General features: G+C 40.8%; 1 protein-coding gene across 1 annotated transcript in view; it reads left to right on the forward strand.

Annotated features, from left to right (window-relative positions):
• Positions 1–19,903, forward strand: part of DCAF13 (DDB1 and CUL4 associated factor 13) — a 46,716-nt gene that overhangs the window by 14,880 nt on the left and 11,933 nt on the right. Inside the window, exons 6-9 of the mRNA XM_006028524.3 lie at positions 1,639–1,716; positions 8,684–8,766; positions 12,446–12,610; positions 16,389–16,524. Of these exons, the coding sequence (XP_006028586.1) occupies positions 1,639–1,716; positions 8,684–8,766; positions 12,446–12,610; positions 16,389–16,524 (462 nt within the window). The remainder of the gene's footprint in view (positions 1–1,638; positions 1,717–8,683; positions 8,767–12,445; positions 12,611–16,388; positions 16,525–19,903) is intronic.

The raw sequence follows: 19,903 nt of genomic DNA on the forward strand, positions 1-19,903 counted from the left end.
CTGCTTCTGCATAGATTAAGGGACAGCAATGATGGCATCCATCTTTGAACCAGACTAGATGGAAGGTTGTTCAACATTGCAAGGTTCAGAGAGAAAACCAAAGTTCAAGAACTGATTCTGAGAGATTTCGTGTTTGGATGATGCGGCCTTGGTTGCCCACAGTGAATCTTCCCTGCAAAACATTTTGGGCACATTTTCTCAATCACACAAGTAATTTGGGATGGCAGTTAGTCTCAGGAAGACTGATAATCTACCAAGGGGTGGAAGAACCAATACCTGACATCACTTTGGTGTAACTGACAATTTTTACTACTTGGGTTTTATAATCAGTGGGGAATCTCGACCTTCAGATTGAACTGAAAAACAAAATCAGAAAAGCAGCTAAGATTTCAGGCTATTAAAGAAACGTGCATGGAATAAAAGCAGACTAAGATGAAGATATGGATCTAAGAGACTTGTGCACTGTCATTTCTGCTTTATGCTTCAGAAACATGGACTATATATGCTAGGCACATCAAGAAAGACTGAACAGCTTCCATGTGATATGTCTATGCAGGATTCTGAAAATAAAGTGGGAAGACAGAATAACAAACACAGAGGTATTGGGGCACGCAGGATTGACACACTATCAAGAAGAAAAGGTTGTGATGGATCAGGCACATCAGGAAAATGGGAGAAGGTTGTATCCGTAAGAATATTTTATATAATGAGATTTGAGACGGCTCTAGAAAGCTGGGTCGCCTTCTGTAGCGGTACCATGATGTATGAAAAAAGGATATGAAGTCATTCAGCATCAATATAGAAAGCTGGGAGGAGCATGCAGAATCCTATCCAGTCTGGAGGGAACATCTGGCACTGGGTGTAGCTCAGTATAAAGCAGCTTTGATCCAGAGGATGTAAACAAATTGAGAAAGAAGAAAGCAGTATGCTATAAATTTGGATTCCAGCTTAGACAACATGTGGATCTGTGAAACTTGTAACAAGCTGTGTCGTTCTTGAATTGTGCTTGTCAAACCTACATCAGCATCTGACTACACCTTTTACGTGTATATCATGATCGATGGTTGCATATTACTGTCGGCACAATGTCTAAATGATGTTGATATGATGTTTTAGCTATTTCTTCCAAATATAACCTTCCAAAACAATGCTTTTAACCTCTTGATGTAGTGAGGTTACAGCAGTAGGTAAACCAGTGCTAAACCAGAAACCAACATGAGGCTGGAAATATTTTCTTGTTAGATGTACTGTGTTTTATTGGATTTGATGGAGTGCATGTAGAAGACTAGGACTCGCTAACAAAGCTACTTTGTGAAAAGCCTTAGGGTTGAATGGTCAGCTCTTTATAACAAACAAACAAATTGTGAATGTATTTACTAGAGGTTAAAACAGATAGGAAATATTTGTAACCAGCATTTTTTTATGTAAGAGTTCAAGATCACATTCCTATTCTATGAGTGCCCCACTTCCTACAGTCTTCCTGAATTTTTACAGCTTTATGTGAGACTCTTGCAATATCTATTCTTAAATTAACAGAATGAGAGTTGCTTAAGTATCCTGTGTAAAATGCACATCATTGCTTTTGTGAGACAGTATTTACAAAACAATATTTGATAACACATTATGATTATTTTTTAGACATACCTTTTAGGAAGCTGTGCTTCGGACAGAAATATTGTGTTGTATGACATGAGGCAATCAACTCCATTAAAGAAGGTAACTTCTTCTGTTTAATAACTGATTTGTAACATAAATAACACCTTGAGGCACAAAACTATAAATAGTATTTTAGTATGGAGATGCCCAAGATGATGAAAGGTAGACCCCTGACAAATAGAGGATTTAGAACCAAATTGGAGTTCCACCAAACATGTTGTCTTTAATTTGAAGGTTTTAATATAATATGCAGAGTTAATTTGGGGATTTAAATCCTGGTAAATTTAGAAAAATACCTTCTTCTTAATTCAGTTATTGTGCTCAGGAATTGGCCTATCTTGACAGTTGTATCTCCATGGGAGTGCAGTATTTTAACTTTTTAGATGAGCACGGAGGCCCAGATCCCGTTCTACTTCTGTAATGCCCAAGTGACACTTGGGCGTCTCTGGACAACCATACTCATGTCTCTGGAAAATTGTTAATGAACCAACTTTTGTAATGCATCTTCATCTTTGTCTTAAGACATCTAAGTTGCAAAAAGCAGAAAAGAAAAGGAGAACCATCACACTGTTTGCCCAGCAACAGATTAGTGAGGATACTTGCCCAGGAGGTAGGAGACCTGGAGTTTAGGCCCCCACTCAGCCTAATGGGATTTGAATTCACATGTTCCACTTTTCAGAAAGTGTCCTAAGTCAGAATATGGAATAGGCAGGGCTGAGAGCATGATTCATCACTGCTGTTGAAGCATGGGCCACTGAATGGAAAGGAATGCAGGAATTGTGAAGCTCAGAAAGCAAGCGAAAGGGAATGTGACCATAGTTCAGTGAGGTGAGCCCTAGCCTGGAAGGTTTCCTATCCTAATGCTGTTTATGCATTTTATCCAGGTCAGTTTAACGCAAAATGCATTATGTTGCAGCTCTGAAGTTACTTTTATATAACAGAGAAGGATTTGGACCACTGAGTCTGTTACTGATAGCCAAAAATGCAGAAGAATAGGAAATTAGATTCTTCATAAGGATCTATGCTATGTGACTTACGAACATTTGCATTCAACATTTTATTGCATCTAACTCCTTCAGCTTTGATATGCTGTTCCTGGTTTGCATGAAAAGTTTCTAAAGGAAATTGAAAGAGGTAGTTAGGCATGTTAGTATTTGAGTATAAATTGCTTTCTCGCATTTCATACCCTACTTTGTTCATGTTCTTCCACAGCATTGGATGAAGTGAGTTTGGGATCATGAAAAATTATGCTATATATATTTCTGATTTTAGTTAGTCTACAAGGTCCAAAGGAGATCTTAACTTTAGTTATACATATACATAAACAAATATAGAGCTCCTCTTTAAAAAAAAAGGGAAGAAGGAGGATAATGGGGAGTTTACACACCAGTCAGTCTGATTCCAGTACAGGAAAGATTACTGAGCAAATCTTTAAGGAGCCTGTTTCTAAACACCTGGAGAACAGGATGAGAAAAGCATGTGAACACATGGATGGACTCAATGATTTTCTGAGGTCCCTTCTGACCCTAGAAATCTATGAACATTTAGACCAATTTAAATACAATTTAAATCTGAAGTGGACAGATATCAAACCAGCTTAAAGCTACCTGAAATATGTACTCTTCTGAACTGGTTCACTGTGAACTGGGTTTGTAACTTGTGGACACAGTATTCTGTGATGTGAGTCTGATTAGTCCCACACTGGCATCCCACACTGAATTGCTCCCCATGACCACCTGCTTTAACAGGCTGCTTTGTCACGTGGCTAGAACTTTATTCCCCCACATCCCCCTCCTTCTTTTCATCCCTTTTGTTGGCACTTTTTATCAAAGAGTTGCTTTGCACTTTTGCACTCTTGCTTATCAAGTGCAAGTCATGCCTGACCGATTTGATTTCTTTCTATGACAGGAGACAAGCTCTGTGGATAGGAGGGGAACAGTAGATGTGACACATTTTTACTTTAGCTAGGCTTTTGTTACCAGCTCTTAAAGCATGCTCATTAGTAAACTAAGTAAATAAGACTAGGTGAAAATACTGTAAGGTGGACATATAACTGATTGGATCTTTATGTTCAATAAGTAGCTAGCAATGGCCCAACAGCTAGTTGGGAGCAGATATCAGATGGCATTCTCCAGGGGTCTGTCACTGGTCCAACATTGTTTAATATCTTCATGAGTGATCTGGAGGTTGGGATTGAGCGTTAATTTAACAAATTTGTGGATGACACCTGTTGTGTATTGAGTGTCTGTATATAGTGCATTTACTCAAATCTAAGACAACCCTGAATTTAAGATGCACCCCCCCCCAATAATTAGCTACCCAGAAAAGATGTGAAATCTCCATCCTTAGATGTTTTAAAGACCAGATTAGATAGACATGTGACTAGGGTGGTTTAGTTAGGGATGATCCTACCTTGAGCAGGGGGTTGGTCTAGACCAGGGGCGGCCAGCCCGCAGCACTTGTCACAGGTGGCACAAGCAGCCTTTATGTATGGCATGTAGATCCAGGATGGAGCAGGGGACACAGTGATAGATGGGAAAGGGAGCAGAAAGGAGAGCTACTGATTAGAATCACTGTTCTGTGATTCTATGCATCTTGCTATCTGCAATAGAAAGAAGGAACTAGAAATAGCACATTTGAAGCTCAAATAAGAATTAAAACTGTTTACCATAAATAACACCTTGTATCTTTCGAGCAGAAGCATTACAGCTACTTGAAAAGTATAAAACCTAGAAGGACTGATAGTACAGAAATATTTGGGGCATAGGTGAAATCATGTAAGAAAACTGGAAATCCAAAAAACGCAGAAGACTTTTTAGGAGGGATTTAATCGCTGGAAAAGTTTATACAGAGTTTAAATCAAAGAAAATATGAACAGGAGACAAGGTTAAATATCTGACTAGGTTATTTGAATTGTGGCAAGATTTGTCAGTTACATACAATTTATAATTATGAAACCAGAATTACAAAAGTGTTTCTGCTATGTTTTGAAAGATTATCTGCAACTGGCCTAATCTCATGCCTTAGCATAACTGATGACCTAGAAAAAGCAGAGATCCCTGTCTGTACAGATGCTTTTAGTTTAGGAGATAAGATTCAAGTGGTCAGAAGAGAACTGTAGCTGTACAAAATTAATTTCTTACCGTGGACTGTGCATGTCCTGTCTCTCTCACTATGCACTGTTTTCTACAATTATTTCATGTGGGTCATTATTTATTGTAAAACTATAATGTAATAACTAGCCATATGAATTTCAGAGCCTGGCATAAAGGTAATGTATGCTTATCTTTCTAGTTCTGTTGTCTTGTATTTTTATTAACTGCGGAGAAAGGAGTCAACAGTTAAGTGACAAAACTTGCAATTTGGGATAGTCATCAGGAAGGATATTGAGGAACTTCAGGAGTGACCTATTATCTGAATAAATGGGCAGTGTGATGGTAGATGAAATTCAGACTTGACTAATGTAAGATAACAGTGGAAGGATGCTTAAATCGCTCCTGTTTACTGGGTTCTAAATGAATTAACCAGTCAAGAAGGAATCGATGTAAAGATCATTACAGGCAGCTTGAGGAAAACATCTGCTCCATGGGCAGTTAAAAATACATAGCAAATATTGTTTCAGTCAGCGTAGAATAAATGGGATAAAAATCAACACTGACAATTTCTGAATGCTGTAATGTTAAGTCAAGGGTCAGCAATCTGTGGCCTGTGGACTGGACCCAGCCTGTGGAGCTAGGGGGCTTCAGTGGCATTTTGGAAGTATGGGGTATTTATTGCTTGTGCCTCATCCAGCTGGTTGGGGGATGCAGCAGCAGCCAGGTCCTAGCAGTGGCACACCTCTGATCTAAGCTGGGTCATTCTGGCCCACCATTAGAAAATATTGCTGATTGCTGATATAAGTCCAGGGGTACTAAAGAGAGTTATGGCAGAAATAGGAGGAGGTTCAGAGATGAGGAGTGAAAATAATTGCAGGCATGGTAAAACTTTCATATAAAGAGGATGAAAAGACTGACCTGGTTAGTTTAGAGATGACATGAGGACATTATGAAGTCTATATAAAATGAATGATCTAGAGAAGCTTAGGGAAGGGTAAGTGGGACTGCTTATTCTCACAATATGAGAATGGGAGAAGAAACTAGTGAATTTGGAAAATAAGAAACCTCATGTGGACAACTGTTATACGAACCTGTAGGATTCACTGCCAAATAAATCACTGAGGCAAAGAGTTTAGGATATTTAAATAAAGATTAAGTTCCTCTGCATTGAACTGCCACAGAGAACAAAATAGTGTTATTTCTTGTTTGAAATGGTAATAAAAGCCTTAGCTGCTCACATCAGCCCAAAATTTCAAACATACTAAAATAGAAGAGATTAAGAAAATCTCCTTATACGTGGACAGTCTGCTTTTGTGTTACTTTAATCTCCAAGTCTTCTAACTTTTTACACAGGAAACTACTAGTGCATATTCATGGCTTAAAAATAAACCAACAAAGCTGGTACCCCCAAGGACTTCAGTGCAGCATGCCTCAGTAAAGATTTCTCTTTTTTAAACATCTGAGCATATCTATAATTAAGACGAGATTAGGAGATGGTTCTTAGAAATTTAAATGTTACTGTAGTGGCAATGTAAATATTGTATTCACAGTAGCATAAATATCCTTAAGGCCTGGACTTAACTTCTGCAGTTAGATACCTGTATATGATATTAGCTGAATGCATATACGGTAATGTCCAGACAAAGCTTGCTCTTACTTAAATAATTTAAAATTAAACCATCAACTGCTCAAGAAGCTGATGCATGTTTTTTGATCAAGTACCCTTTTGAAACCAAGTCCCTTTCTCAGTCCTTGTCTTCCCCAGTGACACAAAGCACCCCGCCTCCAAGAGTTCCTTATTTTAGGTTAGCTCCTGGGAAGCGGGGAGTGTTTTTCTCTTTAAAGAGTAGTGGTCTCAGAGTGCCAGTGTCCCCAAACAGCACAGCAGGCTGCTTCAAAACTAGAGTGCCATTCCAGTGCCATCTGTCCTCACTTGGACTTTACTCTGTCTTCATGGAAACTGCTCTTTTCCCTCTATTCTGTTTTCCCTGGGACTTTCTCCATTCTTTCAGAGCCTCACTCCTCTGGTACAGCCAGCCTCACTTGCAGCAAAACAGTTACCAAACTAGTCTTAACAGGACCAGTACTTGCCCAATACAATGAAACACCTTGACACGAGGAACCAATCAGCTAGCAGTCTGTGGCCTGCTGTAAGGCCTAGACTGCGATCTGCCCTTGTGGTGAAAAGAGCAGAAAGGTGTCCAGCTTATGAAACTTGACAGCACAGTCTGCTCACACTGAGCCCCCACAATGTGTTCACAACAAGAACTGCAGCCTAGGAACTCAGCCCTCTCAAACCTTTTAATCATAAGTGTGTAATCTGAGCTGCTTCTGTTTTTTAATGATATGGTCATTCATTTCTTATAGATAGCTTGCTGTCTAGAAGGCATCAGAGAATGAATTCATAGTGATAAAGTAACACTGTCTGAATTTGATTGTGTGGATTTAGTGTAAGTCATTCAAAGTTAGTTTATTGTTTCTGTTAACTAATTTATTCTGAGTTTTAGCTGCACAATCCTATTTTGTGGTGCCAGAGAACCTAACATTTGCATTAATGTAAAATAAGAATAATAAAAATTTGTGTCATAAAGAGTAGGCACTCATATTTTACCTTGGATTTCCATTGTAATAGAAAAGTTCTGTTCTAATTGTTCAGTTTGTTAAACGCTTTTATATTAGTTAACATGTGCAAGTGCTGTTTTGCTACTGTGATTAGAAACCCCTTCGAGCCTCGGGAGAGGCTAAAGCTATCCTGAAAATCTAGGTGTCAGATGATTCCCCCCAACAGTTCCCACCTGTCAATGTTACCATTACAGTATTCCAAGGTGGGGCACAGAACATGTGGTGTCCTAATATCTTTCATCTAATCCAAGGGTGCTCAATACGTTGCCCTCAAGCCAGATTCGGCCCACAAAGCCATGCCATCCAGACCACTTTGTTCCATACAAGTTCTAAAATTTGGCAGTGGGGAGTATTAATTGCCCCTCCTCTACTGCCAAATTTTAGGACCCACGGGGAGCCTGGCAGGCAGACAGCATGGCTCTGTGCACCAACCCATGAGGGTACTGACCCATGGTCCGGCTCTGAGCCACTCTTCTGGGCTGCAGGGCCAAAATATTAAGCACCAGATCTAGTCTAATCAGTTGCCAGCAGACTCTGAGAGGCAGGTCTTACTAGGTTAGCTGTCAGCTTCATTCCTCCTGCTCTAGGATGTGATTTACTTCTCTTGTAACACATTTGCAGTAAGTCTACAGGTCCTTAAAGCACATGAAACACAATAATTGGCTTTAGGGAATTACGAAATGTTACTTCATACATAACACAAAGAGGGATTGATAATTGATAAGAGGAGGGACAGTTGCAGAAACAGCAGGAGCAGCATCAAGGCAAAGATTAGTTCACAGCATCATCAACCAGAGTTGTCTTTTAATGAAATAAATATATATATTTATAAGGTTTTTGTGGGTATTTTCATAGATTCATAGATGTTAGGGTCGGAAGGGACCTCAATAGATCATCAAGTCCGACCCCTGATCATTGAGTCCGCCCCCTCCGTCCCCCCCCCGATTTTGTAAGAGGGGGCTTTAGGAATGATTTATAAGGGACTTGGGTAGCTCAGGAATGGTGTTACTTGGGTTAGGAACAGTCCAGAAGGAACTTTTTTATATGACCCATCTCTGAAAATGTAATTGCAAGACTAGCCAAGAAGCATGACCAAATAACTGGGGCCAGGAGGGCATGCATTCTTCTGCTGGTTCTATCAGTGAAATGCTCTGTGGCCTTGGATACGTTATTTGGCCTCTCTGCCTTAGTTTCTGTATCTCTAGAATGGAATTGCTTACCTGCCTCCCAGGTGTTGGGAGGTCTGGTTTTGGGGAAAAGCAACCACTACTTATTGTTTATAATAATTTAGCAATATGTACGTTTTCTAGGTTATCTTGGACATGAGGACAAATACGCTGTGTTGGAATCCCATGGAAGCATTTATTTTTACTGCAGCGAATGAAGACTACAAGTAAGAATGATCCCAGTCATTTTTTTCAGCTAGATCTTGGAAACTTGTATAATTTTTATAAATCCACTTACCCGTTTTGATTTCGAGTCATCTAAGGAATTGTCTTATCTTTTGCTGGATTTAGAACTTTGTGTTAAATAGCAAATTCCATCTCCAGAGGAATGGTCTTTTACTTGGAATTGCTTGGATTAAATCCAAGTTCATGTATAGCAGTAAGGGTCTTTGTCTTTAATGTGTCTGTACTTCATCAGCACTGTAAGCTTTGCCTGTTCATGAAAATCAGAGCAATTATGTGAGGGGGTGAAAGAAGAAGGGTGTAGAAAATGACAACTTCATTTTAATTCACAATAAGAAAGACTAGGGAAGTGATGCAAATATCTTATATTGGAACTGGACAGTTAAAACCTCAGTGATCCAGCCACAGGCAGTAGAAGTACTTATTTACTTGCCAGCTACCCTGAGCCCTGCCCCAGGGTGCTGATTACCTATTTTGACAAATTTATTAAAAGAAAAAAATAGTCTCTTGATATTTGTGCCCCCCTCCTCCTAGATTTTGTTTATTTTGTGGTAGTGCTTTTCTGTTTTCATAAGGCACTGGCCTTCACAAGCCTTTGCTAGCTACCAGTTGTTTAAAACCACAGGCACCCAAGATGCAAATTGTACCTTTCTTCTCATGAAGCCAGTGGTCTAACAATGGATCACTGCTTTCTTTGGGAACACAAGAGTATCATGACTTCTTGAGGCTTCTCTTCAAAGGAGCTTAGAAACTAATCTTGAAATTGAAACTGCCCTTAAAGGGGATATGCATTGTGTATAGTCTTCATCCTTTATTTTGGTGACAAGAATGGCCTCCTAAGCTATTTATTACAACTCGTATCTAGTGGCATCACTGAAGTGAAAGTAGCAAACTCTTTCAAGTTGGCAACCACTAGTTCTTGCCTACTGCTGTACATCAGTGAGCTGCACAAGCATTAACTAATTAAGTAGATCAAAATAGCAGGTTGAGTGTGATGCTGCCATTTTTGTTCCTGGGGAATTCAGAACAAAGAAGTGGTGGTTGGCAATAAGCTAGGGAAAAAGACTGCATCAAATTAATTAATCTGTGGTGGAGAGGGTGCAAAGCCTGCTGCTGAAAAAAAATCAAATACCCCAGTCCTACTCCATAATGTACTTAATGTTATCTGTAGTCATGCTGGCTTAATGCTGCTGTGTGCATGTATTGCAGTTGTCCTTGGTCTGAGCTATATGCTGGACGCATGTATAGAGAAAGAGGCCTTGCCCCCACTACTGCGTTTAGAGCAGCTGTGTGGAATGATTTTCTATATTCCATAGCAGGGTGAAACCAAGACTTCTCAAAATTTTATTTTCTGTGCATAAAGAACTACGGAAAGGGTGAGCTGCACGCTTACCAACTTTAGGATAGCAGCTACCTTGATGTACTCGAACAAAGCATATGCTGAGAAAGCTAAAGGGCAAACTAGTCAAAGTGGAGTTTATGTATATGGACAGAAAGGAAAGCTGAATCCTAAATGTTGGAGAGATTGAGTCCACGTCTTGTTGTTTCTTTCTATGTGTATGGCACAAGGGGAAGTGAAAGGTCTGAAATTTCATGTGATGCTGAAGTAGAAGGATTTCAGAATGAGAGGGAGGAAAGACATTTATTTGTGTTCATATGACATTAACATTGAGACATATAGGAAGGAAGAACAGAGAAACATGCTGAGGTGAGGCATTGAGTGAAGGGAGATTAGTGGGTCATTAATATAAAGAAGCTATTTGAAGCTCAGTGGATAAGATCACTTGTAAAAGGAAGTGTAGAAAGAAGAGGCAGGAGCCAGTCTTGAGATGCCTTTGTATATTACACCAAAGGAAATGCCAAAGAGAAGTCCTTCACTAAGAGGTGAGCCCCAGGAAAGACACTACAGTGGAAGGAAGGGTTCTCCTGAGGGCCTCTGTGCCAGGCCTTTGAGTGCTGCTGTGAAGCCAACCCAGTTGTCTTACTTGCAGGCCAAATGTACCAAATTCCAGAAGTGAGACAAGGTAGCCACCTGCTTTGACTCTGTGTTTCTTGGTATGTGCTCAGGGTCACTGCAGGGTGGCTATTCTGCCTCATATCTGGAGTTTGGAGCAGGAGCATATCATGGAAGCACTCCAGGGCTTAACTTGAAGGCAATCTAGACAAGCCTAAAGGGGGAGAATTACAGGGTTGACAGTATCAGACCCTGGGATAGCAAGGGGTTTAAGATATTATGTAACTGTAAAGAAATATTCTCGTTTGCTTAGATATGCCTATATACAGAGAGAGGGAGAAAGGCAGGTACAGAGTGGACTTTCAGTGCTTTTCTTCAGTTGCACTTCAGTCCTACAGCACTTAATTTTTTCCTCCCTTTCAAGCCAAGCTCCTTAAAATGGAGCTCACCTCTACTAATAAAAAAACCCCTGTTTGTGCAGGAAAAGATCCTATCCCACAGCTTCACGTGTTAAGAAGAAAACAAAATCTAAGTATTTTGCAGCCATAAAAACTGATATTGCATCTCTCACTCTTATCCTGTACTTCAAGCCAGGTTAAACTTTCTTTTTAAAAGCCAGGGTGGAGGGACATACAGTTCTTACCTGTCCTGATTGATTCACTCTTGCCCCATTCCTACTCTGAGAGTTCATGCAGTAGGAGTTTGTGTAGAAAGCGCAGAGCCAGCAGCTGCTCCACATGCTGAGATGCCAGACTATGCCCTTGCACCTGCACTGGTTCCAAGGCTAAGAGGTTGGGCAGTGGGGATGGGAGTCAGTCAGATAGGGATTTCTCAGTGGGCTCTGGCAGAGTCATCTTTATGGAAATCCTGTGGAGCTGGCAGGGCTACACTAATAAGGGTAATTTAGAAGAGTTGAGGGGGACATGCTGGATGGAGCTGAAATGGAGAAAGAAGACTGAGTCAGAGATCAAAACCAGATGCTGAGGGTTGTGGTGACAGAGACCCACCTTCACTGAAATGAGCAGAGGAAAAACCTAAATCTGACCGGACAAATAAATCTATCAGCTAGTAGATAGATGTCTTGTAGATTTTTTGACCCTGGGTAGAGGTATCTTCCTTTCTTTTTGTACTTTATTAGCAGTTGTCTGGTTTAAAATGAATGGTTTTAAGACACTGCCCTAAAACCTCAGCTGTGTGGATGCAAATAGCTATGTACATAGAAGAAATCTATAGCAATGTAATCTACCTGACAAGTTAGTTCTTTGATTGAAGAATCATAGGTATTTGATTCACAAGAGAAGGCTGAGGGGGGATCTAGTGGCCTGTTACAAACTAGTCAGAGGGGACCAGCAGGCATTGGGGGAGTCCCTGTTCCCCCGAGCACTACCAGGAGCGACTAGAAATAACGGTCACAAGCTGGCAGACCGTAGATTCAGGCTAGACATCAGGAGGCGCTACTTCACAGTCAGGGTGGCTAGGATCTGGAACCAACTTCCAGCTGGCTCCTACCTTGGGGGTCTTTAAAAGGAGGCTGTATGAACACCTTGCTGAGGTTGTTTGACCCCAGTACCCTTTCCTGCTACGGCAGGGGGTCAGACCTGATGATCTGTTTAAGTCCCTTCCGACCCTAAGCACTATGATGATTTACACAAAGCTATATGAAGTGTTATATGAGATGGTATTTAAAATGTGACGTGTTTCTTTTACAGCTTATATACTTTTGATATGCGCTTTCTGGAGACGCCTGTAATGGTGCACATGGATCATGTGTCTGCTGTTCTTGATGTGGATTATTCTCCCACTGGGAAAGAATTTGTGTCTGCCAGCTTTGATAAATCTATTCGAATTTTTCCAGTAGACAAAGGTCATAGCAGGTCAGTAATTTTATAAATAAATCTGTCTCATGGGTCCCATTTATTCTCACCCCTCCTGAAGATTCTTCACTCTTGCATTAACCTATGTAACCTATAGGTTCTCTTGCTGTGGATATTGAATCTCAGTCTATGAAAAGTTTCAGGAGTGATATTTGACCCAATAATTGCTCTTATTTAATGAGCAGTGAATTTTGTTTCTGGTAAGACTGGCTTGTGAAACTGGTTTTCTGCTAAAATTACCATAGGATCAAGGGAATAAAATCTGTCATGTTTGTTAAGACAAGGTTATTTAGGTAAATGTAATATCTTTTATTAGACCAACTAAATAGTTGGAAAAATTGTTCTTTGCAAGCTTTAGGGCACAACACCCTTCTTCAGTCATAGTTTGCTGGTGTTTTGTGTGCTCTCGTGTCTGTTAAATCACTTTTTCCTTGTTTCTTGATACCTAATTCTAACATGCCCAGAGCTGTAGTATGAGAAGTACAGCAGTGTATATTTTGTATAGAACAGGGGACTTAACACTTCTTTGTTGTGTGATATTATTTGCCTTATTTAGGCAACCTGAAGTTTATGGTCCCTCTTTCCCCATTTTTCATTGCAAATGTTTATTTGGTTTCTGCTATCACTTCAGGTCCCTGATGACATTATTGCTTTTCAAAGGTATCTTGTGTAGATGTTGGTTCTGAATTACCATATTTTCTTACATACACCGCTTGTTTTTGGAAGGTAGAATGAAGAAAAAAATCTCTTTAGAGAGTGTCTGCTAGGGGTGGGGAGGGTTTGAGAGAGAGCATCTGTAGTCAGCAGCTAGGGAACCCTGTGTGCAGCAAGTGCAGATATACTTTTACTTTCTCTTGGCAGACACCTAAGCCACAGAAACTGATGCTACTATATTTCCTTGATTTATAATGGGCACCCCAGTTTCCATCAGGTGAATTGTGGGAAAAGATGTGTACTGTGTGAGAAGAAAATGTGGTATTATTTTTGTGTGTTGGTGTGTATTTTATTTCCTACATATATTGGTAATCTATGTAGGCGCTATTATATGACATTGCAGTGCTTCCCAGTATTGTGGTATCTGTCTTTTATGAGTAGTTTTCTACTCTTGAATGTTTTACTAAAGATGTTGCATAAAACTGTATGTAACACAGGTGCTTGTGGAACTGTTCTAGATGCTTGCTCTATCTGATTCCCTTCCATCTAATTCAAACTTAATTTACAACCTTTTGTGAGTGCTTCTCTGACTAGGTTTTAATCTGTGTTTGTGTGTTGTTATCTCAACCAGTCTGAATTAATTTTTTATGTGTGATTTCATAAAGCAGCATATTAAATTTGACATTAAATTTTAGATCACATTTTTTCCATTAGTTTGAAATAAAAGAAAGTCACTAGGCTTATCCAGCGTCACTTGTTTTTCATAAACCTGTGACCTTTCTTGCAGCTGGTTTAATTTCATTATTCTATTGTATGTGCTTACAGTTGTTCTTTTATTGCTTTATTTTACTAGCAGAATTGAAGTTGCCAATGGTTTATTAACTCTTTTCCTTTAGGGTGCTGGAATATGTATTATCCAGACCTACTGATTTGCAGGGAGTCTGTTTTGTTACAGATAGCCTGTACCATACTCACTCTTTAAAACTGTTTATATGCCTCTTTATCTTACTGAAAGTCAGCTTTTTCAGTTTCCTTGATGATTGATCTACAAGTGTTCTTTATTTTCCTTCAGTCTTGGAATTGTTTCAAATTGCAGTTCCTCCACCAGTTTTTGACTTCTGTATTACTAAGCGAAATGTACTGACAAATTAGCCTTTTGCCTAAACACTCACGTTTCTCTGAACCAGTCTCTAAGATCTCATCTTGTCCTACCTTCTGCCTAAAAACAGTGAAATATGAAATTTTATTAATGCTGTTTTATCAGTGAGGGGGAGATATGAGAGAGTCTATAATGCCATAATAATAGACATCCTTTTTCAATAGTGTGGAATACTACTAGGCAGCCATTATCATAACATTTACCTAAAGAAACTGAAAAATACAATTAGACTAAGGAAGCTGGATTCCTATACACTGTCTGGAAGCAAACTGGGAAATCTGCTGCTCTTTAAAAAGTGGGATGTTGCATGATAATACAATTGAGAGGAGGGTTTTGGAAGAGGAAATATAATCCTGGACTGTTAGTTTTCCGGGATTAGAGAAATGAAATAGTAGTGAATAGTAATTGATTCATCTGTGCTTATGGAGGTAGAGGCCTGATTTTGTTATCTGTTCACTTCTTTGCACAGTTACTGCCAGAATTGCTCTGTTTAGCTCTGCAGTCCTATATCTGTAATGCTTGCTCAGTATGACATTGTTCCAAAGAATACCATTACAGATGCAATTATATTAGCCAGTGTCTGGATGAGTACTTTTGGTAGAATAAGGAGTAAATTTTTAGCTAGTTATGCGTTTGAAGAGAGAGTATATTTTTAACATCTTTTCTAGGGTTGACAGTAGTTTTACAAAGAGTTTAGATTAGGGGTGCACTGATAAAGGTTTTTTTGGGTTGATACCAATGGTTAATTATTAACTGGCCACATCAGCCAATATTAATCCGATTGCCAATGTGCAGCCCGGCAGCTTGGAGACCAGTGTCCGGCTTGTAAGTCTGTTGGGAGGAAGGGCTGTCGGGAAGGAGAGGGAAGGGAAGGGGTGACGGGGGTGCGGATTGAGGCCTCCGCGGTGAGGGAGGGAGTGGGGTAGGGACAGGTGCTGCACAGCCATTGTTCAGGGGAAACGGGATGGAGTCATGGGCGGCTCGTCTGGGGGGTGTGACTTTGCCACTGCGTGCACCCTGAGGAAGGTATGTGGGGCACATGCCTTGCTGTCTGAGTCAGGGCTGTGCTTGGGCCGGATGGGATGGTGTGGGCAGTGACAGCACTGGGAGGGGGAGTTACAGCCAGGAGGGGGCTACAGCAACCCCAAAATTCAATGCCGCTACGCGCTCTTGCCCAGACTGAGCACAGCCTCAGCCCTGCCCCCCTGCCGGAAAGAGACTGGCACAGTCCCCAGGCCCAAGCCTGCAGCAGGCAGCCGAGCCTGCAGCAGGCAGCCCAACCTGCCCTGTGCACAGATGTAGGGGGCCCATAACCACCATGCCTCTCCTGGGGGTGCACACAGTGGCAGGAACTGCCCCCCTCCCTGCACCCCTCAAACGAGCTGCCTGCTGTTCTGTCCCACGCCCTGCCCTGGCTGGGCAGCGCCTGCCCCAGCCCCACTCCCTCCCTCACTGTGAGGGGCCTTGATCTACCCTGCCCCACAGACTTATGGGCTGGACGCTGCTTTCTAAGCTGCCAGGCTACATTCCTAGCTGTGTGCATGCTGCGGCTGCGTGCATACAAGTAATATTTATCAGCAACGTTATTGGCCACATCAGCCAAAAAAAGCCGATTGCCCGTAATTTCAATTTTCCTTTTATTGATGCTGATACATTATGGACTGATATTGGTGCACCTCTAGTTTAGATTATGGATTTGTACAGACTAGTTTGCATAGGGATGATCCTGCCTCAGGCAGAGGGTTGGACTAGATGAGCTCTGGAGGTCCCTTCTAGCCCGACTTCTCTATGATCTGTGATTCTAAATTTTTGCCAGTCTAGTTGGTATGTTGTGCTTGCATTTAATTTGTTGTGTTTCAATTTGAAGAATGTTCTGAGAGTCAAAGAAAAAACGTCATGATATTTTAAACAGAAATGATTGATAAGGCAACTGTAATACTTCTTTAATGTTTCTTTTTGTTTTAGGGAGGTATATCATACAAAGCGAATGCAGCATGTCATCTCTGTAAAGTGGTCCTTTGACAATAAGTACATTCTGTGTGGGTCAGATGAGATGAACATTCGTCTGTGGAAAGCTAATGCTTCTGAAAAACTGGGTGTGGTAAGAAACCTTTTGTTAATTGTCCCAGTGATTTTTTTTTTTAGGCAGCTGGAGTGTTTTGTTTTGTTTTTATTAAAAGCCTCCAGATATTCCATTTCTTTTAAATATTCAGAGCTTTCCAGATGGAAACATTTGTTGAATTATTGTTTTTAAAATGTGTTAATATGCAAATTTATATATCCAATATATTTAGTATTTCAGTCATTCAGTCAGTATTTCAATCATTATGGATAAAACAGATGAATGTTTGCTACCTTAGGCATTTTCTTTTCAGTCCAGGGCAGTAGAGACAAAGGGCAGAATCCTGGCCTCATGTATCTAGTGCACACTGCAGCGTCATTACTGTCAGTGATGTTCTGCAACCAACATGAAAGTTTTGTTTCATTTCCAGCTGGGGTAGGTGTCTGTGTCACAAAGGTCTTATCTGTACTATACAATTTATAGTGATGTGACTGAAAATCTCATTAGCTTGTACCTCCCCTTAACAGAGTGTGGGTTAACCTAGGGGCTTAGCACAGGGGTGGGCAGTTATTTCGGCCTGAGTGCTACATAGGGAGCTTTCCCTATTTCCCCCACCCCACAACAGCTCACCAAACCTTCCTATGTGGAACAGGATTGGGGGAGGAGAACTGGTGTGTGTGCGGGCGGCAGCTTCCGTCTCCATCCTTCTGTCCCAAGGAGGGACTCGAGCAGATGCCCCGATCCCCAGGGGAAAGCTGCCACCTGTTTGTAGCTGTGCAGCTCCCGAGCTGATATAAGTTGTGGGATGTGCTGGATACAATCTGTTGGTGGGCCTCGTCCAGCCTGCAGGCCATATTTTGCCCACCCCTGGGTTGGCAGCATACAACTCACAGGCCAAATCCAGCCTGCAGCTTTGCCCGTGCATGCACCTGGGCTGGGCAACTTCCAGTTTATGCCCCCTTGCTGTTGACAGGGTGTTGAAACCACCTGGTCTGCTACGAATCAGAGCCAGCTTGTTCCAGTCTGTGGCTTGTTAAACACTGCTCTGCTGCTGGCTTAAACCATTTAGCTCAGTAAAATAAGCCACATGGGTTTGTGTGTGTCTTTAAAACTAGAAGTTAATATGAGCCCATATAGATGGGTTTTCAGTCATACCAGCAGAAGTTGCATATTATGGATAAGGCCAAAATCCAGTACCACAATTGCTGCTAATTTATATCCTCTTGAGTAATTTTAGTAAGAATATCAAGGCTTGAATGTTCATGGAGACTAAAATTGCCCTATCTGCTGCTTATTTGGAGCAGGCCCTTCACATCATGGTGGAGTCATACCAGTAAGGCCCTTTGGGGGTGCTTGCATTGCTTGTTTTTAAATTAGTCTGTGGAGTAGTCGGTCAGCTTTAGTTCTCTCAGCAATGCATTTTTCTTTGTAGAAGTTGGAGAGGAAAGAATCTCAAGTTGTAATGTGACAGGTAAAAATGTATGTAGCCTCTAAAAATGTTTATGATAACAAATGATTGCTAAAATTGAATTTTTGTAAAATGTTGACTGCTCGTTTTTTTTTTTCTTATTTAAGCTGCCTTTGTAGTTATTTTGGTCTGTTTTGGATGTGTTTGTGGTGATTTTTGCAGGTGCAGTTCTAGATAGGGGTTTTTATAAATATCAGTCCAAAACACCTCTAGGTCTAGAGGCTCCAAGGAGTCCTCTTGGGACTTTACCATGGCTTTTAATTTTATCTTGGGGGTATTGAGGCATTGCAGTAATAGGAGGCTGTATAAAATCCTAGTATCAGTTTATTCACCTGTCTACTCATCTTGCATGTAGTACAGAAGCACCGCATTGCATCTGGCACCAAAGTGTGAGCCCAAGTCCATCTCCTTCATTCACTGTTTGCATACAGACCAGAAAAGGCATTGCGTTTACCCCTTTAACCTTCCCACATTGCTCTAAAATTGTGCCAGAAACAATTTGATATGCATCTTTATACTCTGCTCTTAGTGTGAAGAGTGGGCAGAGGACAATGTCCAAATCATACTGAAACTTCTGCAATGATTCTGATATTTTAATACATGAACCCTTAACTGTTACACTATTTAGAATGTTTCTGTGTTCCATTAGGAGGCCAGATAAGGAGTTAGATTTCTGCTTTAATTTTGTGTTTTTTTAGTTTCCTGACTAGTAAGGGACTTGGATCACAGTTGAGGCACTGCTGTTTTGAGAAGCTACAGGAGGAATACTTGCTTTTAAGAAACGTTGGATAAACTCTGCATGTCTCTTGTAAATTGTAAATATAGCATACTGGATTAGCTGTTTCAAATTATTTCAGAATGGATAGTATTAAGTATCTGCCATTTTCTATACCATCTGTATAATCTAATTTAATGTGATGAAATTACATTGATTACTGTTTGTATTCCTATATTTTTCAAAGGCACTAATGGTGTACATAGATGCTGTACAAACACCTAGAAGGAATGCCTTTTTAATTGATCTATTCTAATAACAGGATAAAAATAACTCATGAAATCCATTCTAGGAGTTGATTTATGCCTGAACTATTTAAAACCTAGTGGTACTGAGTTTCAAAGGTAAAGTTTCAAAAGTACCTCAGTGATTTAGTCAAAAGGTCACAAACTTTTAGTTTACATGTCATTTGTGCTCAGAGCCCCAAAGGGATGTAGGTAGAGCAGCACTTAGTGTCACCACACCTGACTTTTAAGTGCCCAACTTCTGAAGCAGAATTCATAAATGCAAGTGCAGAGTTCTCCATCCTATTCATGGGGAGAGTTTGATGTACACAGATGGCATTCACAACAGCAGGATGCCTGAGCTATCTATTAGGAAATATTGAAGGAGGGGGTGTGAAATCCTGCCTCTTTCTCAGACTGAGGTGCCTAATTTCAGCATTGAGTTAGGTTGCTATATGAGATTGGGATTCACAGTTTGAAAAATCCTTCTGGCTTTAAGTGTCAAAGTTTTCACTTTGGGAGCAGGCGATTGGCTCACCTTTTTCTACCTCAGATACAGCCAGACAAGGGATTGAAGGTGGTGATGATGGATAGTTGTGGGCCCATGTATTTGTGTTAGAGCCCTGGAATTGGGTGACTGGAGTTTTAGGTCCTTAACCTGAGGGGTTTCAAACTCACATTAGTTACCTCCCTAGAAAGTGCCCTGACTAGAGGCCTTCTGCACTTCTCAGTTGAAGCTGCTTTATGGGATGGAAAAGAATCCAAAACTCAAGAGTTTCTCCTGGGAGAGTGAATGTCTGCACATGCTGGGGTTTCTTTCAGAAGAGAATGCAGTTCTTCAGCATCCCCTCCCTGCCCAGGAAGAGACTGTGTCACTGGCTGGACTCTGCTACTTCAGCAGGGATCAGAATACAGCCCCTTCACAATCCTCACATTTTGTTGAAGGGAAAG

The sequence above is a fragment of the Alligator sinensis genome, unplaced genomic scaffold (assembly GCF_000455745.1).
Source record: "Alligator sinensis unplaced genomic scaffold, ASM45574v1 scaffold1115_1, whole genome shotgun sequence".
NCBI lineage: Eukaryota > Metazoa > Chordata > Crocodylia > Alligatoridae > Alligator > Alligator sinensis.